Source organism: Chlorocebus sabaeus, chromosome 6 (assembly GCF_047675955.1).
Source record: "Chlorocebus sabaeus isolate Y175 chromosome 6, mChlSab1.0.hap1, whole genome shotgun sequence".
NCBI classification, from domain to species: Eukaryota; Metazoa; Chordata; class Mammalia; order Primates; family Cercopithecidae; genus Chlorocebus; species Chlorocebus sabaeus.
This window is the reverse complement of record NC_132909.1, coordinates 46,098,466-46,123,735: the sequence shown is the minus strand read 5'-3', so window position 1 is coordinate 46,123,735 and position 25,270 is coordinate 46,098,466. Positions and strand designations below refer to the sequence as shown.

General features: G+C 56.6%; 2 protein-coding genes across 2 annotated transcripts in view; one reads left to right on the top strand and one right to left on the bottom strand.

Moving 5' to 3' along the window:
* Positions 1-4,971: 4,971 nt before the first annotated feature.
* On the top strand, positions 4,972-8,682 carry F2RL3 (F2R like thrombin or trypsin receptor 3). The gene is made up of 2 exons (XM_007995666.3): positions 4,972-5,947; positions 6,222-8,682. Exons 1-2 carry the CDS (start codon positions 5,509-5,511, stop codon positions 7,268-7,270), a joined length of 1,488 nt encoding a protein of 495 aa, XP_007993857.3. The 5' UTR covers positions 4,972-5,508; the 3' UTR covers positions 7,271-8,682.
* Positions 8,683-9,606: 924 nt separating this feature from the next.
* Positions 9,607-25,270, bottom strand: part of CPAMD8 (C3 and PZP like alpha-2-macroglobulin domain containing 8) — a 120,355-nt gene continuing 104,691 nt past the window's right edge. The window contains 14 exon segments of the mRNA XM_007995665.3: positions 9,607-9,778; positions 9,780-9,993; positions 12,828-12,978; positions 13,108-13,317; positions 14,299-14,409; positions 14,492-14,597; positions 16,098-16,172; positions 18,174-18,261; positions 19,624-19,838; positions 20,457-20,519; positions 20,598-20,753; positions 21,122-21,258; positions 21,362-21,448; positions 24,005-24,170. Coding sequence (XP_007993856.3) covers positions 9,758-9,778; positions 9,780-9,993; positions 12,828-12,978; positions 13,108-13,317; positions 14,299-14,409; positions 14,492-14,597; positions 16,098-16,172; positions 18,174-18,261; positions 19,624-19,838; positions 20,457-20,519; positions 20,598-20,753; positions 21,122-21,258; positions 21,362-21,448; positions 24,005-24,170 — 1,800 coding nt within the window. The 3' untranslated portion in view covers positions 9,607-9,757.

Below are 25,270 nucleotides of genomic sequence, written 5' to 3'. Positions count from 1 at the left end.
GGATTACAGGCACACACCAGCACGCCCTACTAATTTTTGTATTTTTAGTAGAGACAGGGTTTCATCAAATTGGTCAGGCTGGTCTTGAACTCCCGACCTCAGGTGATCCGCCTGCCTCGGCCTCCCAAAGTGCTGGGGGATTACAGGCATGAGCCACCGCACCCAGCCTGCCTACGTGGCTTCTAACTTATTCCCTGACCCCGACCTTTTGCTGGAGGCAGTGAAGGCAGGAGACAGTGGAGGCTACAACCAGGAACTTCTGGGAACCTGAGGGGTTGGAGGACAATGAAATCCAGGACACGCCACTGACTTGCGCCTGTTTGCCATTTTTTCCCCATTTAAAAAAGTTATTTAAAGGGCCAGGTACAGTGGCTCACACCTGTAATCCCAGCACTTTGGGAGGCCGAGGCAGGCGGATCACTTGAGGCCAGAAGTACGAGGTGGTGAAACCCCACCTCTACCACAAATACAAATATTAGCCAGGTGTGGTGGCACGTACCTGTAATCCCAGCTACTCGGGAGACTGAGGCAGGAGAATCACTTGAACCCTGGAGGTGGAGGTTGCAGTGAGCTGAGACCATGTCACTGCACTCCAGCCTGAGCAACAGAGCGAGACTCTGTCTCCAAAAAAAAAAAAAAGTTATTTGAATTATGGTCAAATACACATAATACCATATTTATCTTAATGATTTTTAAGTGTTCAGTTCAGTGGCAGTAAGTACATTCACATTGTCACCATCTATCTTCAGAACTCTTTTTTTCTTGGAGACAGAGTCTTGCTCTGTCACCGAGGCTAGAGGGCAGTGGCGCAGTCTCTGCTTGCTGCAACCTCTGCCTCCCAGGCTCAAGCGATCCTTGAACCTCAGCCTCTTGAGGAGCAGGGACCACAGGTGTATACCACCACACTCGGCTAATTTTTGTATTTTTTGTACAGATGGGGGGAGTCTCACTTTGTTGCCTAGGCTGATCTCGAACCCCTGACCTCAAGTGATCCACCTGCCTTGGCCTCCCAAAGTGCTGGGATTACAGGCATGAGCCACCTCACCCAGCCCAGAACTCTTTCATCTTGCAAAACTGAAATACTGTGGCTTTAAGCACTCACTCCCTAATCCCCCTCCCCCAGCCCCTGGCACCCCACCATTCTACTTCCTATCTCTATGGAGGTGACCACTCCAGGGACCTCCCATGAGTGGAATGACTCAGCATTTGTCTTTCTGTGACTGGCTTATTTCACTCGGCATAATGTCCTCAAGGTTCATCCACAATATAGCATATGTCAGAATTCCCTTACTTTTTAAGGCTGCCTTTTTTTTTTTTTTCCCCCCAGAGTTTCACTCTGTCCTCCCTGGTGGGAGTGCAGTGGTGCAATCACAGCTCACTGCAGCCTCGACCTCCCGGGTTCAAGCGATCTTCCCAACTCATTTTTTGATTTTTTGTAGAGACAGAGTTTCACTATGTTGCCCAGGCCGGTCTTGAACTCCTAAGCTCAAGCAATCCTTCTACCTCGGCCTCCCAAAGCACTGGGATTACAGGCATGAGCCACTGCGCCGGCCTAAGGCTATCTGCCTTTTTTTTTTTTTTTGAGATGGAGTCTTGCTTTGTCGCCCAGGCTGGAGTGCAGTGGTGCAATCTCGGCTCACTGCAAGCTCCGCCTCCCGGGTTCACGTCATTCTCCTGCCTCAGCCTCCCAAGTAGCTGGGACTACAGGTGCCCGCCACCATGCCTGGCTAATTTTTTTTTTTTTTTTTTTTTTTGTATTTTTAGTAGAGACGGGGTTTCACCCCGTTAGCCAGGATGGTCTCAATCTCCTGACCTCGTGCTCCTCCTGCCTCGGCCTCCCAAAGTGCTGGGATTACAGGCTTGAGCCACCACGCCCGGCCTGGCTGTCTACCCTTTTAAAGACAGTAAGTTTTTGGCTGGGTGCAGTGGCTCACGCCTGTAATCCCAGCACTTCGGGAGGCTGAGATGGGTGGATCACCTGAGGTCAGGAGTTCGAAACCTGCCTGGCCAACATGATGAAACCCCGTTTCTACTAAAAATGCAAAAATCAGCCGGGCATGGTGGCAGGCACCTGTAATCCCAGCTGCTGGGGAGGCTGAGGCAGGAGAATTGCTCAAATCCAGGAAGCAGAGGTTGCAGTGAGCCGAGATTGCGCCATTGCACTGCAGCCTGGGCGACAGATCGAGACTCCATCTTAAAAAAAAAAAAAAAAAAAAAAAAATTTTATGGAAAGTAACACAGTGTACAGAAAATTCCAGCAGTACAAGACAGACACATGGTTTCCTCTCCTCCAAAGCTGTCGCGCCCAGCATCCTCTGGGAAGTACCTGGGCCGTCCCGGTACAGCTTGTGCCTGACGGGGCAATGTCATCGTCACCTTTGCTTGCTGGGGTTCCCCCGATAGCCCGTGCTGCCACCGTGTTGTTCCCGGGAAGGGGCTGTTGGCGGGCACTTCCCCGCTTTGCACTGCTGTGTGGATATCCTCCCAAGGACGTCTTCCTGTGCGTATGTCTGGCAGAAATTCCCAGACACGGAACCCTTGAGTGTAAGGGCATGTGCGTCACTTTTTTTTTTTTTTTTTTTTTTTTTGAGACAGAGGTTCACTCTCATAGCCCAGGCTGGAGTGCAGTGGCGCAATCTCGGCTCACTGCAACCTCCGCCTCCCGTGTTCAAGTGATTCTCCTGCCTCAGCCTCCCGAGTAGCTGGGATTACAGGCATATGCCACCACACCTGGCTAATTTTGTATATTTACTAGAGATGAGGTTTCTCCATGTTGGTCAGGCTGGTCTCGAACTCCTGACCTCAGGTGATCCACCCGCCTCGGCCTCCCAAATGCTGGAATTACAGGTGTGAGCCACTGCGCCTGGGTTTGTTTATTTTTTTTGAGTCGGAGTCTCACTCTGTTTCCCAGGCTGGAGTGCCAGTGGTGTGATCTCAGCTCACTGCAACCTCTGCGTCCTGGGTTCAAGCGATTCTCCCGCCTCAGCCTCCTGAGGAGCTAGGACTATAGGCGTGCGCCACCACGCCTGGCTAATTTTTGTATTTTTAGTAGAGACAGGTTTTCACCATGTTGGCCAGGATGGTCTCGATCTCTTGACCTCGTGATCCGCCCACCTCGGCCTCCCAAACTGCTAGGATTACAGGCGTGAGCCATTGCGCCCAGCCGTGCATCACTATTTTGATGCATCATCTCCAAACCACCCTGGCCCAGCATCGCCGAACTGCCGATGTGTCCAGCCTCCCTACACAGCTTCCTGCTCTGCTCACGGGGAAGACGATGGAGGGGGGAGCCCAGGCGTGGGTTTCCCACGTGCGGAAGGTGCCCTCAGACACCTCTTTCCCCGAGTCATTGACGTGAAGCTGATTTTGTCATCGGTGGCTGTGGAAACTGCCCAGAAACAGGAGCAAGGTCTCTGAGACCCTGTCCCGGCTAGACTTTCTCTGGGCTTCGGTGTCTGCTCCTAGAGCTGGGTGTTGACTCTGTCCAGGACTCTGCTCAGTCACTTCCTGGCTAGTCCCCAAGTGCTCAAGTGCGTGATGAGATTAGGGCTTCCCCAGGCAGGAAACGGCCACATTGGACCCCTCCCTCCCCAATCCCTAGTTCCTTTTATCTTCCCCAACCCTCATGGTCCCCAACTAGTCCCTCCTGCTCCCAGACCCCCCCAACCCCTGTCCCCTATCCCCTGTAGCCCAGCCCTGAGCACACTGGGGCCAGAACCACCCATACTGGACTCCCCCAGGGCACGACAGGTTGAGGCCTCTCTGAGGCAGGGAGGGACATTGAGGGGCTTTGTGCAAGAGAGGGAAGGGGTACCCCCTGAGCTTCAGTTTCTTCATCTGCACGATGAGCCCCCATCTGATGGAGTGGGGATGTGCTGGAGTTAGAGGAGGGAGGCCCCCCTGGAGGCCGGCTCAAGGACCCTCCAACTGACCACCTCACTCAGGGTCCCCTGTCACTGCACCTGGGGCCCCAGGCTGTGGTGGGCCAGGACAGGAGCAGAGGTGCTTCAAGAACAAAGGCTGGGGCCAGGCACAGTGGCTCATGCCTGTAATTCCAACACTGGGAGGCCGAGGCAGGTGGAATGCCTGAGGTCAGGAGTTCGTGACTAACCTGGCCAACACGGTGAAACCCCATCTCTACTAAAAATACAAAAATTAGCCGGGCGTGGTGGTACGCGCCTGTAGTCCCAGCTACATGGGAGGCTGAGGCAGGAGCATCGCTTGAACCCAGGAGGCACAGTTTGCAGTGAGCCTAGATCGAACCACTGCACTCTAACCTGGGCGACAGAGCGAGACTTATCAAAAACAAAAGAAAAACAACAAACAAACAACGATGGGGCCGGGCCCAGTGGCCCATGCTTGTCATCTCAGCACTTTGGGAGGCCGAGGTGGACAGATCACCTGAGGTCAGAAGTTCGAGACCAGCCTGGCCAACATGGTGAAACCCCGTCTCTAATAAAAATACAAAAGTTAGCTGGGCTTGGTGGCAGATGCCTATAGTCCCTGCTACTCAGGAGGCTGAGGTGGGAGAATTGCTTGAACCCATGAGGTGGAGGTTACAGTGAGCCAAGAGTCTGCCACTGCACTCCAGCCTGGGTGACAGAGCGAGACTCGTCAAAAAAAAAAAAAAAAAAAAAAAAACCCAAGGATGGGCACCTCCCAGAGGGCAATAGCAGGGGTCCCCTCAGAACCCCAGAGCAGCACGAGCCCAGCGTCAGGGACTCCGGCTGAACCTCGAGAGTGCTTCAGCTATCCTCGGCTGACCACACACTCACAAGGCACCCCTGTATGAGTGCCTTGCTTCACTCTTGCCCAGGGAACACACGGGCAGCTGTAGGGGAGATAGCCATGCCGGGGACAGCACCTGCCAAGGACGGGGGGGACTTCAGGGTGTGTGGCTCGCCTGCTGTGACCTCTGACCTCTGACCCAGGGAAGGTGTGTGGCGTGCCTGCTGTGACCTCTGACCTCTGACCCAGGGAAGGTGTGTGGCGTGCCTGCTGTGACCTCTGACCTCTGACCTCTGACCCAGGGAAGCAGGACAGGGCTTTTTTTTTTTGAGACGGAGTTTCACTCTTGTTGCCCCGGCTGGAGTGCAATGGCACGATCTCGGATCACCACAACCTCCGTCTCCCTACTTCAAGCAATTCTCCTGCCTCAGCCTCCAGAGTAGCTGGGATTACAGGCATATGCCACCAGGCCCGGCTAATTTTGCATGTTTAGTAGAGATGGGGCTTCTCCATGTTGGTCAGGCCGGTCTCAAACTCCCAACCTCAGGTGATTTGCCTGCCTTGGCCTCCCAAAGCGCTGGGATTACAGGCGTGAGCCACCGCGCCTGGCCTAGTAGGGCTCTTCTTATCCTGCTCACCAGAGGTAGGAAGTGGGGGTGTGACTTCAGGAAGGGCCCAGAGCCCTTGATGGGCGTGGGGATTGGAGTGAGGACAGGGTTGTCACGAGAACAGTGGCTGCAGATGTGACCAGCTGGTAGGAAGTGGCCACTTGAGTCACAGATGCTTCCTGGGCTGGCCAGGGACTGGGGGTGCTGGCTGCAGCTGGGACCCCTTTTGTATCTTGCTAGCCTGGCACCTGGGTGCCCGGGAGGTGCCACGGCTGGACACAGCGAGCTGGGGCACCCCGGCCTCCATAACCCACACTCCAGTCCTCCCACGGGCTGGCTGGCGAGCGGCCCTGGTGAGTCTGCGGGGGCAGGGGCAGCCTTCCCGGTTTATCTCCCCTGGCATGATCTGCTCATCCGCCCAGGCTCCATCCAGAAGCTAGGGCTCAGGGTCTGGCGAAGCAGGAAGCCTGAGGCCACAGCCCAAAGCAGCCTGAGTGCAGTCATGTGGGGGCGACTGCTCCTGTGGCCCCTGGTGCTGGGGTTCATCCTGTGTGGCGGCACCCAGACCCCCAGCGTCTATGACGAGGGTGGGAGCACCGGAGGCAGCGATGGTGAGTGGTTCTGGCCTTGGGGTGCAGAGATGGGCTTACACAAGTGATGGAGTTGGGGGCCCGGAGCTGGGGAGGGGGAAGGCTGGGAAGTTGGGGCTTCAGCCCAGCCCACTCTGCATCCCGTCCCTGACCCCACAGGGCTGGGCTATTCCCTTGAGTGTCATGTCTAGCTGTTTCCCACCAGGGCAGATCCCAGGCTCTGAGCACCTCCCTCCCTGCTGCTTCTTGTCACCCGCTGAGGCGGGGGCTGACCAACGTCCCCTCTCTCCCACAGAGAGCACGCCCTCAATCCTGCCGGCCCCCCGCGGCTACCCAGGCCAAGTCTGTGCTAATGACAGTGACATCCTAGAGCTCCCGGACAGCTCACGGGCGCTGCTTCTGGGCTGGGTGCCGACCAGGCTGGTGCCCGCCCTCTATGGGCTGGTCCTGGCGGTGGGGCTGCCGGCCAACAGTCTGGCCCTGTGGGTACTGGCCACGCGGGCACCTCGGCTGCCCTCCACCATGCTGCTGATGAACCTGGCGGCCGCTGACCTCCTGCTGGCCCTGGCACTGCCCCCGCGGGTCGCCTACCACCTGCGTGGCCAGCGCTGGCCCTTCGGGGAGGCCGCCTGCCGCCTGGCCACGGCCGCACTCTACGGCCACATGTATGGCTCGGTGCTGCTGCTGGCTGCTATCAGCCTGGACCGCTACCTGGCCCTGGTTCACCCGCTGCGGGCCCGCACCCTGCGTGGCCGGCGCCTGGCCCTTGGACTCTGCATGGCTGCCTGGCTCATGGCAGCCGCCCTGGCACTGCCCCTGACACTGCAGCGGCAGACCTTCAGGCTGGCGCGCTCCGATCACGTGCTCTGCCATGATGCGCTGCCCCTGGACGCACAGGCCTCCCACTGGCAACCGGCCTTCACCTGCCTGGCGCTGCTGGGCTGTTTCCTGCCCCTGCTGGCCATGCTGCTGTGCTACGGGGCCACCCTGCGCACGCTGGCGGCCAGCGGCCGGCGCTATGGCCACGCGCTGAGGCTGACCGCGGTGGTGCTGGCTTCCGCCGTGGCCTTCTTCGTGCCCAGCAACCTGCTGCTGCTGCTGCATTATTCGGACCCGAGCCCCAGCGCCTGGGGCAACCTCTACGGCACCTACGTGCCTAGCCTGGCACTGAGTACCCTCAACAGCTGCGTGGATCCCTTCGTCTACTACTACGTGTCGGCCGAGTTCAGGGACAAGGTGCGGGTGGGGCTCTTCCGACGGTCGCCGGGGGACACCGTGGCCTCCAAGGCCTCTGTGGAAGGGGGCAGCCAGGGCATGGGCACCCACTCCTCTTCGCTCCAGTGACACAAAGTGGGGAAGGCCATACTGGGTCGAACAGAGTCCCTTCCCCTACTTCATGTCCTTCTCGGGACCTCAGAATGTGACTTTATTTGGAAATAGGGTCATTACAACTGTCACTAGTGGAGGTCACTTTGGAGAAGGGTGGGCCTTACATCCAGTGTGGGTGGTGTCCTCATAAGATAAGGAGAAGCCAGACCTGGTGGCTCACGCCTGAAATCCCAGCTTTGGGGGCCAAGGCGGATGGATCACTTGAGCCCAGAGGTTCAACATCAGGCTGAGCAACCTGGTAAAACTCTCTCTCTACCAAAAATACGAAAATTAGCTCGGCGTGGTGGCGGGTGCCTGTAATCCTAGCTACTCAGGAGGCTGAGGCAGGAGGATCACTTGAACCCAGGAGGCAGAGGTTGCAGTGAGCCGAGAATGCACCACTAGACTCCAACCTGCGTGACAGAGTGAGACGCTGTCTCTAAATTAATTAATCAATTTAATTCAATTTTTAAAAGACGAAAAGAGATGGCCAGGTGTGGTGCCTCACGCCTATAATCTCAGCATTCCGGGAGGCGAAGATGGGAGGACTGCTTGAGGCCAGGAGTTTGGGACCAGCCTGGGCAACACAGAGGGATCCCAACTCTACAGAAAAAAAAAATTGTTTTTTAAACGAACCAGCATCGTGGCACGCGCCTATAGTCCCAGCCACTCAAGAGGCACAGGCGGGAGGATCACTTGAGCCTGGGAGGTTGTGGTCGCTGTCAGCTATGATTATACCACTGCACTCCAGCCTGGGCAACAGAGCAAGACCTTGTCTCAAAAATAAACAAACTAAAAAAAGAAGACGAGAGACAGCTGGGTGCAGTGGCTCACACCTGCAATCCCAGCACTTTGGGAGGCCGAGTTGGGCAGATCACCTGAGGCCAGGAGTTCAAGACCAGCCTGGCCAACATTGTGAAACCCCATCTCTACCAAAAATACAAAAATTAGCCAGGCGTGGTGGTGGGCACCTGTAGTCCCAGCTACTGGGGAGGCTGAGGCAGGAGAACCACTTGAACCTGGGAGGCAGAGGTTGTGGTCAACTGAGATGGTGCCACTGCACTCCAGCCTGGGCAAAAGAGCGACTCTGTCTGCTCCCCTACCGCGCCCCCGCCGCCAAAAAAATAAAAATAAGAGGACACAGAGACACACAGAGAAGAAAGCCATGTGGCGACAGAGGCAGAGATGGGAGTGGTGCGGACGGACACAAACTTAAGGGATGCCAAGATGCCAAGCACAGCCAGCAGCCACCAGCAGCCACCAGCAGCCATGAGCCAGGCCTGGGACGGGCTCTCCCTCACAGCCTCCGGAGGGAACCAGCCCTGCGCCACCCTGACCTTGGACTCTGGCCTGCAGAATTGAGAGATAATAAACTCCCGTTGTTTTAAGCTGCCTGGTGCGTGTTGCTTTGTCAGGGCAGCCCAGGAATCTGAAACAGGATCAAATGCTGCTTCCTGGGCCCTGGCAGCCTCTCTGGCTCAGCTTTCTACACCGGATGCAGCCCACGACGCGCTGGTGTCTGAGATGGGGCTGGGGCTGGGGCTGCGTTCCCCAGAGACTCACCGCAAGTTCCTGCCCAGGAGGCTCAGGGCACCCCATCCCCAGTGCCCAATGCTGGGGCCCCACCAGGCCCAGAGCCTGGTTGGCCATTCTCATACCCACCAGCTTCTGGCTTTGGGATTTCTCTTCAGCAACCAGAATAGCACCCCCAACTCTGCTCCCCAAAACCCATCGCTAGCATGGCTCAGATTCCTGCTGTCCCCTGGCTGCTGGGGACCCTCGCTTTTCCCCCTCCCACCTGCAGGCTGATCCTTCTTTTCACTTTCTGTCAATGTCACCAGGGACAAGGTGGGACAATGGGGGTGGGGGTGGACAGTGTGTGCTGGGGGGTTTGGGTTCTGCAGACCTTGAACTCCCCTCTACCAGGATGTTGGCAGCCGGCTGTAAGCCTTGCATGGGACAGGCCACAAGGGGCCATACCAGTGTCTACGGAGGACACAGCTGGTGTGTGGGGAAGGGGATAAGCCTCGGCGCCTGGTGCACAAACACACACACACATACACAGACACCGCTGCTCACTCCACGGAGTGGCACGGGGCAGTTTCAAAGACCAGTGGGGCATGAACTACAGGGGCAAGGCAGAGGGTGGGGGGGCCACTGCTGGGCTCCTCATTGGGTCTATGTCTCTGATCAGTCCAACTTTGGGCTGCCCTGGGCTGGGGGTGTCAGGTGCCTGGGACACACACATGCACACATGCACACACACACACACACACATGCACACACAAAGTTCACGTGCAACCCAGAACATGTAAGATCAGTGATGTGTATTCGTGTCAATATCCTGGAGTGATCATTTACTAGAGTTTTCTGAGTTGTTAACCACAGGCACAAGCTGGGTGTGTGGGAATGAGCGGTCCCCAGGACCAAGCTGTGGTCCTACAATTCCATGAGGTGGTAGGATTATCTCAAGGTGCAGGTGTTTTGACACCCATAAACCCTCCTCCCCACCACTCGGAAAGGCTGGGCTGTAGATGAAGACATGGGGGCTCAGGAGCCCTGGCCGGTGGGCCCCCACCACCCAGCCACTACGTCTCCAAGGGGCCAGGGTCTGGCCCCATCTGTGGAACGGGCTGGCGCTCTGGGTGCTGTACTCTAGGTTCCCGCTGCCTGCAGGAGGCCGAGGCCTGGCCATGACCCTGGAGATGAGGTTTTATCTTACAGCATCCTCTACAGCAAGTGGGCACCGGGCCTCGGGCTGAGGAAGGAGTCAAGGGGCCTGTCCTTTGTAGGGTGATGGGGGCCAGGGGTGGGGAACTCACAGGCCAGGGCAGCCTCAGACCTTAACCTCTCAGGCAGCGAGGGGCCTCCGTGCTGGCAGAGATCAGGGCTGAGCGGTGTTGGCTGAAATAAATACCACCCCGGAGAAGATGGGCAAATGCAGACAAAAGCAGGTGCCAGGGGTCACGAAAGGGAATCCAAGTCTGCTGGTGCTGGTGGCAGGCAGCTGGTAGGGCCCTCCAAGGCAGGCAGGTTCTGGACCTGGGGGCCCTGGGAGTGGGCTGGTCCTCTGGGCACGGGGACATCAGGAACTCACAGTGAGGAAGCACCGGGGTCACCCAGCCCGGGCAGCCGGAAGCTGAAAGTGCATTTGCTGAGAGTCACCTGCTTCCCCGCAGGGCCTTGCGATGTGAGCCCGAGGTCCCCTGGGGCGAAGGCAGAGGGTTCGAGAGCTGGGACTGTCTTAGGGCAATTCGGGGTCCTGGGTGCCCCAAAGGGAGGCCAGGGCTTTGTGTTTCAGAGCAAGGCGGCCTGTTCCGTTTTGAAGTTGCCCATGGGCTGGATGTTTTGCTAATTTAGTCCACACTGTGTTTGCTCAGAAAGAGGCTTTTGGCCACACGAGTGCTTTCTGGGAACGTTTCTTCTCCCGGGAACAGAATGTCAGGCTGTGGGAGCCGCCGTGGCCCCAGGAAAATGATGCCCAGCTCCAAGGCTGGGGAATGGAGAGCTTGGAGTTCCAGCTGTAGCTAGGAAGTGGGGGGGGGTCTCCCAAGGGACCTCCAGCTGTCCCCCCTGCACCATTCCGGTGACTGCTGAGCCCATACCTGGGCCCTGAGTCCCATCCTAGGGACGGGCAGATCTCTGCCATTCTGTTCCTTGGGTTCATTTAGAGGCAGGTGTCACCTGGGCCGAGGTCTGCCCACCCACCAGGCAGAGTCACAGGCGGACAGGGACAGGACGCAGCCAGATGGTGTCGTCCTGCTCTGAGCAGGGCAGCCGTTAGGAAGAGAAGCCGCTCTGACTGGCCAGGAGAGAAGGAGAAAGATTCCTATGGGACTGCCAGGACTCTGGGATGGGACCCCACACCCATTTCCTGAACCCACCTCCACAGCGCTCAGGCCGGCTGCCACCTCCTCATTTAGATGGCAGAACCCCAACTAGGAGGGGGACACATGGCCCAGGCCTGGCACTGCACAAGTCTGCCTCCTTGCCCCGGTGGACTACAGTGATGGGCTCTGGGTGTTCACGTGCGGTAAGAGGGTAATGGCTTGTGTCAGACCACCAACCAAACCAAAAAGTTACCCATAGAACACTACCCAGCAATGCAAAAGAACACACTCCAGGCCGGGCACAGTGGCTCATGCCTGTAATCCCAAAGCTTTGGGAGGCTCAGATGGGAGGATAGCTTGAGCCCAGGAGTTTGAGGCAGCAGTGCACAATGATCACGTCTGTGAACAGCCATGGCACTCCAGCTTGGGCAACATACAGAGACCCCATCTCTACAACACACACACACACATACACACGCACACACACACAAATTAGCTGGATGTGGTGGTGTGTGCCTGTGGTCCCAGCTACTTGGGAGGCTGAAGCAAGAGGATCGCTTGAGCTCAGGAGAATGAGGCTGCAGTGAGCCATGACCATGCCACGATACTCCAGCCTGGGCAATACAGTGAGATCTTGTTTCAAAAATAAAAAGAATAGGCCAGACACAGTGGCTCATGCCTGCAATACCAGCGTTTTGTGAGGCAAAGGCGAGTGGATCACCTGAGGTCAGGAGTTCAAGACCAGCCTGGCCAACATGGTGAAACCCTGCCTCTACTAAAAATACAAAAAATTAGCTGGGCATGGTGGTGGGCCCCTGTAATCCCAGCTAGTGGGGAGGCTCAGGCAGGAGAATCGCTTGAACCTGGGAGGCAGAGATTGCAGTGAGCCCAGATTGAGGCATTGCACTCCAGCCTGGGCGACAGAGTAACACTTCATCTCAAAAAAAATAAAAGAATGAACTATGGATACACGAAACACCACAGGTGAACACAAGGGAATCATGCTCCAAAGATTATCCGCTCTGATTCCACTTACCTGGCATTCTCAAAATGACAAAATTACAGACGCGGAGGGGGAAAATGGCTTAGTGGTTGCAGGTGTTGAGGGGAGAGGTAAAGTTATGGAAGAGCAGCTGGAAGGATTCTGTGCAAATGGGATGTTTGTTGACTATGGTTGAGATTACACAAATCTGCTCATGAGGAAACCACACGCTGCTAACTACAGGCTAAGCTTCCCTAGTCCAAAAATCCTAAATCTGAAATGTTTCAAAATCCAAATCTTTTTGAGCAGCAACTTGACGTGCTCAAAGGTAATGCTCATCGGAACATTTCAGATTTTTAGAGTAGGGATGCTGAACCTTAGCTAACTATATCATGCAAGCATTCTGAAATCTGAAAAAATCTGAAATCCAAAACACTTCTGGTCCCAAGCATTTTGGATAAGGGATCCTTGACCCGTATGCACACACACACACACACACACACAAACGCACAGCTGTTCGCTGGTGGGTGTTGCGTGGGCCAGGGTGGAGGGAGGATGAATGTCCCACTTTGTCCCCAGGAACTCTGACCCTCTGACCCTTTGAGTCACTCCCACTGCCTGTGGGGGGCCGGGGCAGGTGGTGGAGGGAGGTTGGTAGGGGAGGGAGGTTGGGAGATACTGAGCCTATGTCTCTGATCTCTGGGGTGGGCCCAGCTCTCACCTGTCCTCCACCTCCCCTTCGGGCTCAGGGTCTGAGTCCACCACCTCAAGGCCGGCTCCACTCAGCTTCACGTCCTGCTGCAAATGCTCCGGGGCCACAGAAGCCAGGTCATCCCCGTAGGTGGAGGACACTGAGGCCGGCAGCGGCTGTTCTGGAAGGAAGGGGGCCTCGGTCGGGAGGGCGTGGCCGGGAGGGGACCCAAGGGCCCAGGGGAGGAGATCTGTGGCCCAGAGCAGCAGCGATGGGGTCCCCGAGGCTAGGCGAGGGCTAGGGTCCTCACCGAGGGCGCAGCAGCTGGGAGGCGCGGGCTCCAGAGGCGCGGCCCGGCGGCAGGCTGCCTCCCGAAGGCGGCAGGTGCTGGCGTAGACCACCCCGTCGGAGCCGCACACTGGGTCCCCTTGGGCGCCGCAGTCGTGGTCGCAGCCGCATCGCGTGATCGCCGCCCCCTCCTCAGGGGCCACCCCAGGGCCCGACTCGCCGGGGGACCAGCCTGGGGAACGACGCAGGCTCGACAGGGCACGGAGGACCCCCCACCCTGCACCTTGCCCGCACCCCCACAGAGCCTGTGGGTCGGGGAGATGTCCCTGGGGCCCGGGCCCACTCCCCCCTCGGTGGGTCTTGGGGCGCGACAGTTAATGGGAGGTCCTGAGCCCTGGTCTCATGGAATTTCACGCAGGTATTTGCCTAATACTTACAAAAACAGAAACAGATTTTTAAAAAGCGGTTGTAGAAGAGAAAGGAAGCAGGGCGTCCTGTCTGGGCCGCCCTGCAACAACAGCCCTTGTCCCCGCCGCGCTTCCTCCACACTGACTACACCCACCCCAAACCCACCTCCTCGGCACTGACGGCTCCCACCCTCAACCCCGGCCCCTCGGTCCAGACCACACTCTTAACACCCACTCCGCACTGACCACACCCACCCTCAGACCCGGCCCCCGCACTGACCACACCCACCCTCAACTCCGCCCCCCGCACTGACCACACCCACCCTCAACCCCGCCCCCGCACTGACCACACCCACCCTCAACTCCGCCCCCCGCACTGACCACACCCACCCTCAACCCCGCCCCCCGCACTGACCACACCCACCCTCAACCCCGCCCCCCGCACTAACCACACCCGCCCCTTCCTCACTCCCCTCCCCCTCCCCGCTTGGCCCCGCCCTCACCACACTGACCACCCTCAACCCACTGGGCCCAGTCCCCACCACAGGGACCACACCCTCAGTGGCTTGGCCCTGCCCCCAGTATACTGACCATTTCCCCAGCCACGCCCCTCCGCACTGACCGCTCCTCCAGCCCCGCATCCCCCGTACAGGCAGAGCGCCCGCCCACCCCTGTGCTGCGTCCTCCTGACTTTATGCTGGCCCCTCCTCTGCCAAGCCCCCAGGGGAGCCCTCCCCGGCGCCCGCGAGTGGGAGTCCGGGTGTGGCAGGCCGCGGTGGGGGGCGGCAGTGGCTCCGCGCACTCACCCGGGCCCCGGGCAGGGGCGCGCTCCACCTCGTTGCACGCGGGTCCGGCGCACAGTTCCTGGGCGAGTGGGCTGTGCGCGCTGACGTTGTAGAAGCGAGTGGCCTCGAAGGCTGCGGGACAAGGGTGGCGGGTGACGGAGTGCAGGCGCGACGTATCAGGGGTCGGGCCGGGGGTGCGGGCGCGCGGGCCTACCGGGCTCGTAGTAGTCGTACACGGAGACTGGCAGCGCCGACGTCCTGCCCACCACGCACTCCCGGAGCGCACGGAACCGCACACACGTCAGGCACCGGCTGGGGATCTGCGGGGCAGCGGCGGGCGCAGGCTCGACCCGGGCCAGTAGGCCTGGGGCGAGCTGAGCTTGGGCCCAGAACTGGCTGATTTCAGGGATACCCATGACTCGTGAAACACAGAAGAAACGTGATCCCATTTTCTTTTTTTCTTTTTCCTTTTTTTTTCCCCTGAGACAGAGTCTCGCTCTGTTGCCCAGGCTGGAGTGCAGTGGCTTAATCTTGGCTCACTGCAACCTCGGCCTCCTGGGTTCAAGTGATTCTCCTGCCTCAGCCTCCCAAGTAGCTGGGATTACAGGCGCCCACCACCGCACCCTGCTAATTTTTTGTACTTTTGATCAAGACGGGGTGTCACCATGTTGGCTAGGCTGGTCTCCAACTCCAGTTCTCAAGTGATCCGCCTGCCTCGGCCTCCCAAAGTGCTGGGATTACACGCGTGAACCACCGCGCCCAGTCTCGGTCCCATTTTTGATTCTTTGGGTCCTTCCATCCCACTGGGAAAACGTCTCAGGTGGCCTCCCAAACACCACTCCCTTTTTGTGTGTGTGTACACATGGCTGAGCATGTGTGGGCGGGACTTGGCATATTCACAATACTGTGCAATCATCACCTCTGGCTAGTTACAGAACAGTTTCTTTCTCCCCCAAAGAAAACCCCATCCCCATCAGCACTCGCTCCCCCCGCCCCTGGCAACCAAGAATCTTTCCAACTCTACCAATTTGCCTGTTCTGGGCATTTCGTATCAATGGAATCATGTACTCTGTGGACTTTTGTGTCTGGCTTCTTTCACTCAGCATCGTGTTTCTGAGGTTCATGCTGTAGCATGGATCAGTGCTTCACTCCTTCTTACAGATGGATAATATCCACTGTGGCCCCTCCCTGCTTTTTCCACCAACTGTCATCAGCCGAGGACACAGAGCTGTCAGCATGGCCAGCTCTGCCTGGAATTTATTCGCCCAGTGTCTTACTTTTTTTTCAGATGAGGTCTTGCTCTGTTGCCCAAGCTGGAGTGCAGTGGTGTAATCTCGGCTCACTGCAACCTCCGCCTCCCAGGTTCAAGCGACTCTCCTGCCTTAGCCTCTCAAATAGCTGGGATTACAGAGCATGCCATCACACCTGGCTAATTTTTGTATTTTTAGTAGAGACGGGGTTTTGCCATGTTGGCCAGGCTGGTCTCGAACTCCTGACCTCAGGTGATCCACCTACCTCGGCCTCCCAAAGTGATGGGATTGTAGGTGTAAGCCAAAGCGCCTGGCCACTTCTTAATATTTTTTGTAAAGATGGAGTTTCGCCATGTTGCTCAGGCTGGTCTCGAACCCCTGAGCTCAAGTGGTCCTCCCACCTCGGCTTCCCAAAGTACTGGGATTACAGGCATGAGCCACCATGCCCAGCCCCAATGTCTTTTTTATGGTACAAGATACTTGCAGGGAGCCACACCAGGCAGTGACCGGTGCACCCTCACCAACATGCACACCAGGGAAGCCTCCTCCACCAACCCTGGCTGGTGGTACCTCATCAAAGTAGAAGAGCACTCGGCGTCCAGCCACTTCATACCTCTTCATCCCCATGTGCTTGTCAAGGAGCAGCTGCAGAGGAAGCCAGAAGTCAGGGTCCTCGGACTCTCTGCTTGCTTCCTCTCCCATCTCCTGGAGGCAGTAGTCAGTGGGATGCTTGGACTTGCCCACAAGTTACCATGGGCTGGGGTCTGGGTGCTGGTCAGTGCTCCCCGGGCCCTGCCAGCCTCTCAACGCCCAGGAGAGGACGCTCAAGGATGACTATCCCTGCCCAGAGCACCTGGCTACCCTCCCTATACACTCCCTCAACCCAGCCCCAAGCCCAGGTCAGGCTTCTCCGTGGCCAACGAGGAGCCCGGCTGAGCCCTGCCACCTGCTGGTGTATCAGCTGCACTATGCGAGTTCCCCTCCCAGTCTGGGATTTTTTTTTCAGTTTTTGATTTTAAAAAAACCCGGCCGGGCGCGGTGGCTCAAGCCTGTAATCCCAGCACTTTGGGAGGCCGAGACGGGCGGATCACGAGGTCAGGAGATCGAGACCATCCTGGCTAACACGGTGAAACCCCGTCTCTACTAAAAAATACAAAAAACTAGTCGGGCGTGGTGGCGGCGCCTGTAGTCCCAGCTACTCGGGAGGCTGAGGCAGGAGAATGGCGTAAACCCGGGAGGCGGAGCTTGCAGTGAGCTAAGATCCGGCCACTGCACTCCAGCCTGGGCGACAGAGCCAGACTCCGTCTCAAAAAAAATAAAAAATAAAAAATAAAAAAATAAAAAAACCCACACCCACTCCAAGGCCTCTGAATTGACCACATCGTCATCCCCTGGTGCTCCGTGCAGCCTCCTTGGAGGGGAGGCGACAACAGGCCTGGCTTTCCTGTTCCACCCTCCCCACACTGCAGACCTCCTTTGGTCCCCGGACCCCTTGCTTTTTGGTCCTCTTTCTCCCCCAGTCAGAGCTTGGCAGTACTCCCACGTCCCTCTTCCCTCCTGTACTAAATGGGAATGTGGCACTGGTCTCTCTTAGGGTTGTGAGGGTGACAGCTGGTCTCGGCAGAATGTGGATTGAGAATGCCCCACGGCTTCCCACCCAGGGCCAAAGCACATGGAACTTTGCTGAAGTTCTAGATGGCATTTATAACAGTGACAGTGGGCCGGTGCTGTGGCTCACACCTATAATCCCAGCACTTTGGGAGGCTGAGGTGGGCAGATCACCTGAGGTCAGGAGTTTGAGACCAGCCTGACCAACATGGAGAAACCCCGTCTCTACTAAATACAAAAAATTAGCTGGGCAGGGTGGTTCATGCCTGTAAGCCCAGCTACTTGGGACACTGAGGCAGGAGAATCGCTTTAACCAGGGAGGTGGAGGTTGCAGTGAGCTGAGATTGTGCCATTGCACTCCAGCCTGGGCAACAAGAGCAAAACTCCATCTCAAATAATAATAATAATAATAATAATCATGACAATGGCCCCACGGGAGATCCACCTGTTGGAGCAGCCCCCACACCACCCCACCTACTCCTCAATAGACAGATGGCCCATTTTTGCCCAGAAAGGGAGGAAAAAAGGGGCCGGGCGTGGTGGCTCTTGTCTGTAACCCCAGCACTTTGTGAAGCTGAGGCAGGAGGATTGCTTGAGCCCAGGAGTTTGAGACCAGTCTGAGCAACATGGCGAAACCCTGTCTCTGCCACAAATACAAAAATTAGCAGGGCATGGTGGCGCATGCTTGTAGTCCCGGCTACTCCGGAGGCTGAGGTAGGAGGATTACTTAAGCCTGGAAGTTCAAGGCTCCACTGGGAATTTGAGCCAAGATTGCACCGCTACACTCTAGCCTGGGCAACAGAGCAAGACTATCTCAAAAAAAGAAAGAGAGAGAGAGAGCGAGAGAGAGTGAGAGAGCGAGAGAGAGAGAGCGAGAGAGCGAGACAGCGAGAGAGAGAGACTAAAGGAAAGAAAAGAAAATAATACCCATAGCATTTTACAAAGGGCTGGGCTGCCAGCCAGCCTGACCCTGGGTGCCTAAGCCCTGCCTACTGTTTGGAGATCCCTGCCCACTGCTGCTCACCGGCGCCACCTCACCTGCTCCAGACTCTCGATGTCTGCCCGGAAGCCTGACAACAGGGGCACCTCGAGGACAGCCATATTGGAAGATCCTGCGTGCAGCCACCTTCCGACAACAGGGGGGAGAGAGAGGCCCTAGAGCCCAAGCCTGGAGGTGGAATTCACGGTCCCCTCTCCCTCTGGAGCCCACACAGCTGATGTCCCAGGAAGCCTGCCCTGGGGCCTGGCCGGCGGGCCATTGGCACACACATCCTTGGCTTGGTTAGCTCAGTCAACCCATTTTACAGCAGGGACACTGAAGCCAGAAGGAAAGGGCCTTGCCAAGGGCTCTAGGCTTGACCAGGTCTCGTGACTAGGCACCGTGTTTTGTCCTGCACTTCACTGTGTGTCCCCAGCCTGGGAAGCAGCTGGCGACCCCACTCTTGACATGGCTCCACAGAGCAGCCACAGCCCAGGTGCTTCAACACTGCCACCCGCAGGAGACTCTGGGAAATCAACCCCCTAGCTCCGGCCTCAGTTTCTCCTTCTGTAACATGGCAGGGGGGGAGGGAAGTAACTGGGCTCTCTCTGGAGCCTGCAGTATGCCAGGCGCTTCCTATAGGGCGTCAGGGACAAGGAAGAGGAAGCCGACATTCAGTGTGCAGCTTGCAGCTGCGGGAAGTACACCAAGCTGGACTCTGGTCTTCAGAACTTTCTGAGATGGGGAACTTGGACATATTCAGGAAGAGAGTCAAGGTCAGGGCAGCTGCTACCGGGGTAGTGGCTCTGATGGGCTGCGAGTGTCATGGCAACCACTCACCCACCAATTGTCGCCATGGTGACAAGCATCCATCACCATGGCAACAAATATCTTCTCAGGATGAGGACCCATTGTGGCCGGGTCCCAGGCTCACTCCTGGAAACCAAGGGGCCTGGTGCTGGTGTTATCAGTGTCCCAGTGTTACCAGTGTCCCAGCCACACATGGCTGTCCCCATCTGGCCCACCCGCCCCAACCATACTGGAGTCTTCTGTATCCGTTCAATTTTCTTTCATTCACTTCAAAAACTGGCTGGGTGAGGTGGCTCACACCTGTAATTCCAGCACTTTGGGGGGCTGAGGTGGGCATATGATGAGGTCAGGAGTTCGAGACCAGCCTGGCCAACATGGTGAAACCCTGTATTTACTAAAAATACAAAAAAGTTTGTTAGGCGTGATGGTGGGCACCTGTAATCCCAGCTACTCGGGAGGCTGAGACAGGAGAACCATTTGAATCCAGAAGGCAGAGGTTGTAGTGAGCCAAGATCGTGCCACTGCACTCCAGCCTGGGTGACAGGGTGAGACTCTGTCTCAAAAAAAACAAAACAAAATGAAACAAAAAACCACCACTGAGTGCCTGGAGGCGGAAGCTCCTCCTGGTCCCAGGAGGCCATCCTCTCCCCACATTGCTCCCTCCTGGGATGCCCACGCCAGCAGGGCAGGTGGCCTTACCTGGTGCACACCTCCAGCATCACCTTGTATTCCTGGTGGTGCTGATCGGCCGCTGGGTCATCATCGTCAGCTGGGGGTCTGTCTCCTCGGGAACCCTCAGCTGAGGAGGAAGGCATGGGGGGCGGGCGTCCCTGGGCCTCAGGCTCCTGGAGGCTTATGAGCAGTTGGAAAGCCGGCTTGGCCACCGGGTCAGGCACATTGTAGGTGACATCAATCTGGGGGGTGTTGGAGGATGGAGACTTAGGGACCTGGGCCCTCCACAACAGGTGCAGGGTAGGGGAGGAGAAAGGGCAGTGGGGAGGTGGGAAGAGCCAGAATTATGAGGACAATGACATCCATGACAGTTTCAGAGCTGTGCTCAGCTATGTCTGAGTCTAGGGGTCTCCCTTCCATCCACGACATTGTCTGGGCTCCCGTTTTAGAGATGAGAAAACGGAGCTAGCGAGAGTCATCGCGGGAAACCTGCCCTCTGACTGCCAGTCAGAACCCGTGAGATGCACCCGCCCCAGCCTGGTCTGGGGTTAAATCCAGGCCACAGCAGGGAGAATGACCTCGAGCCCTTAGGCAAATCTGCTTGAGTCACTGGGTCAGAGATCCCTGGACTGAGGGTCAAATGGATTTTCCTGGGGTGAGGGGGGCAGTGGGCAGCACACCTGAGAGGACCATGGCCACCTGCCTTGGGCAGTATTAGGAGGCTGAAAGCCTGCCCTGCGGTCTGGCCTGCTGCTGAGTTCAGAACCCTCTGGGGGTCTCTGGGGTTCCGCTGTGTGGGTGGAGGGCATGGGGCACAGGAGGACAAGCCCAATATCACCTAATGCTCCCCAAAACCTCACCTGCATCAGGCAGCAGCCGTCCCCCTTGGCACTCACAAACAGCCCTGTGGGGAGGCTGGGGATCTGGAGACAGAAGTCACCGTGAGGCCCTGCCGACTCCTCCTCCAACAGCCCCCAAGCCCTCGTCCCAGGAACACGCACCGCTGCCATCTGCAGAACCTTTTGGTTGGTCCTGTGCAGCTCGAAGGTTTCCTGGAAGTCCAGGTTGGTGGAGGCCAGGGAGACAGTGAGGTTGATACCTCCAGCATAGGACAAGATGGCATATTCAGCCAAGGCCTGCAGAGCCACGCAGGTGTCCTGGGGATGGACGAGAAGATGGCCATCAACCCTGAGACTGAGTTGGCCAGTGGTCCCCTGACCCCTGTCTTGGAAGCCTGGCCTGAAACAGGCACCAATGAGGCTGGAATAGAGACTGGACCCAGTGCAGACACCCATGGCACTGGGGGCCTCAAGACAGCCAGGTTGGCGTGTCCCCAGAGGCAGAGGCTGGACTCCCACGGAGGATCCAGGGGCATCTGTCCCTCACCCCCAACCCGTGCCCTCTTTGGGGCTCTATAGGGTGAGAAGGGGCCAGACTGCCTGGCCACCTCAGAGCTCAAAACAAGGACTGCAGGGACCCCACCCACCCAGCCCTGAACCCCTCCCTCTGGCCCTGCCCGGCTCGCCTGAGTGGAGGAGAATCCCCCGAGTGCATTTCGCTGCTGGGACAGCCACTTCACCACAGGCAGGGCGGCGGCCACGTCACCCAGCAGAGTGTAGGTCAGAAGGGCGTAGGCTGTCATTTCCACCTCGGCCGAGACCACTGCAATGGAAGAGGCCCACTGGGGACTTTTGACACAGGGACACGGGCCCACTGCATGGAGGTATGGCCAAGGCAGGCACCCGGGAGCTGGGGTGGCCAGTACCTGACTGAGAGGTCCTGTCACCAAAGCTCAATAATGTGCCCTTGTCCATGTCCCAGGAATTTGTCAGGCTCCAGTGGGTGACCCCATCTGCAAGGAAAGGAGTGGTCAAGAGCTACCACCCCACCCAGTGTGCAGCCTGGCATCCCATGGAGCACATCCAAGCATGGAGTCTAAAGAAAAGGTACTGTGGGACCCCAGTGGGAAAAGAGTGTCATGAGAAGACAACTGGGACAGGAAGGGCCTCAAGGCTCCATCTCAGATCTGCAAACCTATGGCAGCCTTAGCCCCTCCTGTGCCCCTGGCAGACATCATGAATCAATGGCCACCCTACCCTACCCCTGGCAGACATCACTAATCAATGGCCACCCTTCCCTTCCCCAGACACAGACATCACTAGTCAGTAGCCTCCCTCCTGACCAGGTACTGATGCAGCCCCTGATGTTCCCACTTAGCACCCAAGCAGCCACACTCAACTTGCAAAGCCTCAAAGATTCTGGCTGGGTGCAGTGGCTCACACCTGTAATCCCAGCACTTTGGGAGGCCGAGGTGGGTGGATCACTTGAGATCAGGAGTTCAAGACCAGCCTAGCCAACATGGTGAAACCCCATCTCTACTAAAAATACAAAAATTAGCTGTGTGTGGTGGTGCACACCTGTAATCCCAGCTACTCAGGAGGCTGAGGCAGGAGAATTGCTTGAACCCAGGAGGCAGAGGTTGCAGTGAGCCGACACCGAGCCGCTGCACTCCACACTCCAGCCTGGGTGACAGAGTAAGACTGTCTCAAAATAAATAAATAAATAAATATAAAATAATAATAATAATAATAATAGTAAAAGAATGGCAAGGCATGGTGACTCACACCTGTAATCCCAGCACTTTGGGAGGCTGAGGTGGGTGGATCACCTGAGGTCGGGAGTTCAAGACCAGCCTGATCAACATGGAAAAACCCGTCTCTACTAAAAAATACAAAAAATTAGCTGGGCATGGTAGCGCAAGCCTGTAATCCCAGCTACTTGGGAGGCTGAGTTAGGAGAATCGCTTGAACCCAGGAGGCAGAGGTTGCGGTGAGCCGAGATCACGCCATTGCACTCCAGCCTGGGCAACAAGAGCAAACTCTGTCTCAAAAAAAAAAAAAAAAAAAAAAAAGAAAAAGAAAAAGGCTCCAGGGATTCTGAGCTCACATGAGGTGTAAAGGCTCTCAAATCCAGAGAGAAACCAGCCCACCACCACCACCTCCCACTCTGTCCCTGGATCCTCATTAAACGTTTCTCTTTCTGAAGCAATGAAAACAGTTCTTCAGGTGGCATCTTAGTGACTTAAGCCGAGAAACCTGCCTGGGCCCCAGTGCAGCTGCTGGGGGTAGGGGTGGGGCGGGGAGGTCTGGGTGAAGTGGGAGGAGACTTAGTGTGGGGGCATTCTGAGAAAGTCGAAGCTCAGGGATTGGAGTCCCAGTGGGTGATGATTTTGTAGGTCGGAGGACTGACAGCTCGAAAAAACTTACCAGGGCTCATGCAGCAAGTGGAGGGAAGGGTGGAAGCCAGACCCAACCCTCTCCTGTCTTTTAGCATCCCTGTCGTGGGATGATTTCCAGGAAGCCTGGCCAGAGGCAGGGGATGTGTTCTCTGCTGGGGATCCCTCCGTGAGAACTCCCCTTCCTGAGGGGTTGGCATCCCAGATTTCACAGGCAAGGAAAGTAATGCTTGGGCTGGTGTGACTTGGACAAGCCACTTCCTCAAATAAAGTCACTAGCAGATGCGATAATGAACGAATACTATAATCAACACAGCAATTGGCAAAGGAGCAAAAGGTGTCCTTCTTTCCTTCCTTCCTTCCTTCTTTCCTTCCTTCCTTCCTTCCTTCCTTCCTTCCTTCCTTCCTTCCTTCCTTCCCTCCTTCCTTCCTTCCTTCCTTCCTTCCTTCCTCCCTCCCTTCCTTCCTCTCTCTTTCTCTTTCTTTCTTTCTTTTTCTCTTTCTTTCTTTCTTTCTTTCTTTCTTTCTTTCTTTCTTTCTTTCTTTCTTTCTTTCTCTCTCTCTCTCTCTCTCTTTCTTTCTCTCTCTCTCTCTCTCTCTTTCTCTCTCTCTCTCTCTCTTTCTCTCTCTCTCTCTCTCTCTCTCTTTCTTTCTTGACGGGGTTTCACTCTGTCACCTAGGCTAGAGTACAATGGTGCGATCTCAGCTCACTGCAACTTCTGCCTCCTGGGTTCAAGCGATTCTTGTGCCTCAGCCTCCCGAGTAGCTGGGGTTATAGGCACCCGCCACCATACCCAGCTAATTTTTGTATTTTTAGGAGAGATGAGGTTTCACCATGTTGGCCCGGCTGGTCTCAAACTCTTGGCCTCAAGTGATCTGCCCAAAGGGCTTGGATTACAGGCATGAGCCACCGCGCCCGGCCGACTCATGAGTTTTTTGTTTTGTTTTTGAGACAGAGTCTTGCTCTGTCACCCAGGCTGGAGTGCAATGGCGCCATCTCCGCTCACTGCAACCTCTGCCTCGTGGGTTCAAGCGATTCTCCTGCCTCAGCCTGTCAAGTAGCTGGGACTACATGACTCATCAGTTTTGATAAATACGTTCATGAGTTGTTTACTGGGCTCCACAGTAGGCTTCCTGACGCTGTGGCCTCTGGGGAGGGCCAGGGACACCTACCTCTCATGATGGCCAGGCTACGGAGCTTGCGCAGTGCCTCAGGGGCTGCTGGGCTGTGGAGCAGGGTCAGTGCGTAGGTAGTCAGGGCACAGCTGTAGGGGTCCATGGCCAGGGGTGCAGCAGACTCCAGGAAGTGCCTCGCTTTGTCAATGGAGCCTCTCTCCTCCTGCAGGGTGGGGTGGCAAGGCAAACCCTGGGAGGCTGCTCTGCCCCCACCCCACCCACCACCCACTGGCTTCTGAGGCGTCCCTGGGGAGAGCTCTGGATGACTCACAGTCCCTTACTTTGCACCCTTCTGTGGCTCTTACTGCCTGCAGACCCAGTTTTCAAACCCCGTCTCCTTTCTTTTCTTTCTTGCTTTTTTTTTTTTTTTTTTTTTTTTTTTTTTTAAATAGGCTGGGCACGGTGTAATCCCAGCGCTTTGGGGGGCCAAGGTGGGTGGATCACCTGAGGTCAGGAGTTTGAGACCACCCTGGCCAACATGGTGAAACCCCATCTCTACTAAAAATACAAAAATTAGCTGGGCATGGTGGCGTGTGCCTGTAATCCCAGCCACTTGGGAGGCTGAGGTAGGAGAATTGCTTAAACCAGGGAGTTGGAGGTTGCAGTGAGCTAATATCTTGCCACTGCACTCCAGCCTGGCAACAGAGTGAGACTCTGTCTCAAAAAAAAAAAGAAAATACAGACAGCATCTCACTCTGCTGCCCAGGCGGGAGTGCAGTGGCATGATCATAGCTCACTGAAGCCTTCAACTCCTGGGCTCAAGCGACCCTCCCGCCTTGACCTCCCCAGTAACTGGGACTACAGGTGCACACCAGCAGCTCAGCTAACGTTTTATTTTTTGTAGAGATGGAGTCTCACTATGTTGCCCGGGCTGGTCTCAAACTCCTGGGCTCAAGCGAGCCTCCCACCTTGGCTTCCCAAAGTGCTGGGATTACAGGTGTGAGCCACTGCCCCTGGCTCCCATTACCATTCTTATAAGTTGGCACTCCTTTTTCCAAATGAGGTCTGGTCAGGATGCCCAAGTACATGGCAAATGAGCACAGTGATACTCTAGGGGAAGCAAGCAGAGCCTTGGCCACCCTGTCCCACCCAGCCCCATGGCCGGGTCTTTGTTAAGACAGCTAGCTATGGCCAGGTGCAGTGGTTCACACCTGTAATCTTAGCACTTTGGGAGGCCGAGGTGGGCAGATCACTTGAGCTCAGGAGTTCAAGACCAGCCTGGCCAACATGGTGAAACTCCATCTCTACTAAAAATACAAAAAT

What these genes read in the sequence shown, in the direction of transcription:
- F2RL3 (XM_007995666.3), top strand. Translation starts at nt 5,509, where the DNA reads ATGCTTCCTGGGCTGGCCAGGGACTGGGGGTGCTGGCTGCAGCTGGGA. An exon ending in GAGCACCGGAGGCAGCGATG is followed by an intron (nt 5,948 to 6,221) that starts GTGAGTGGTTCT and finishes TCTCTCCCACAG; the next exon opens with AGAGCACGCCCTCAATCCTG.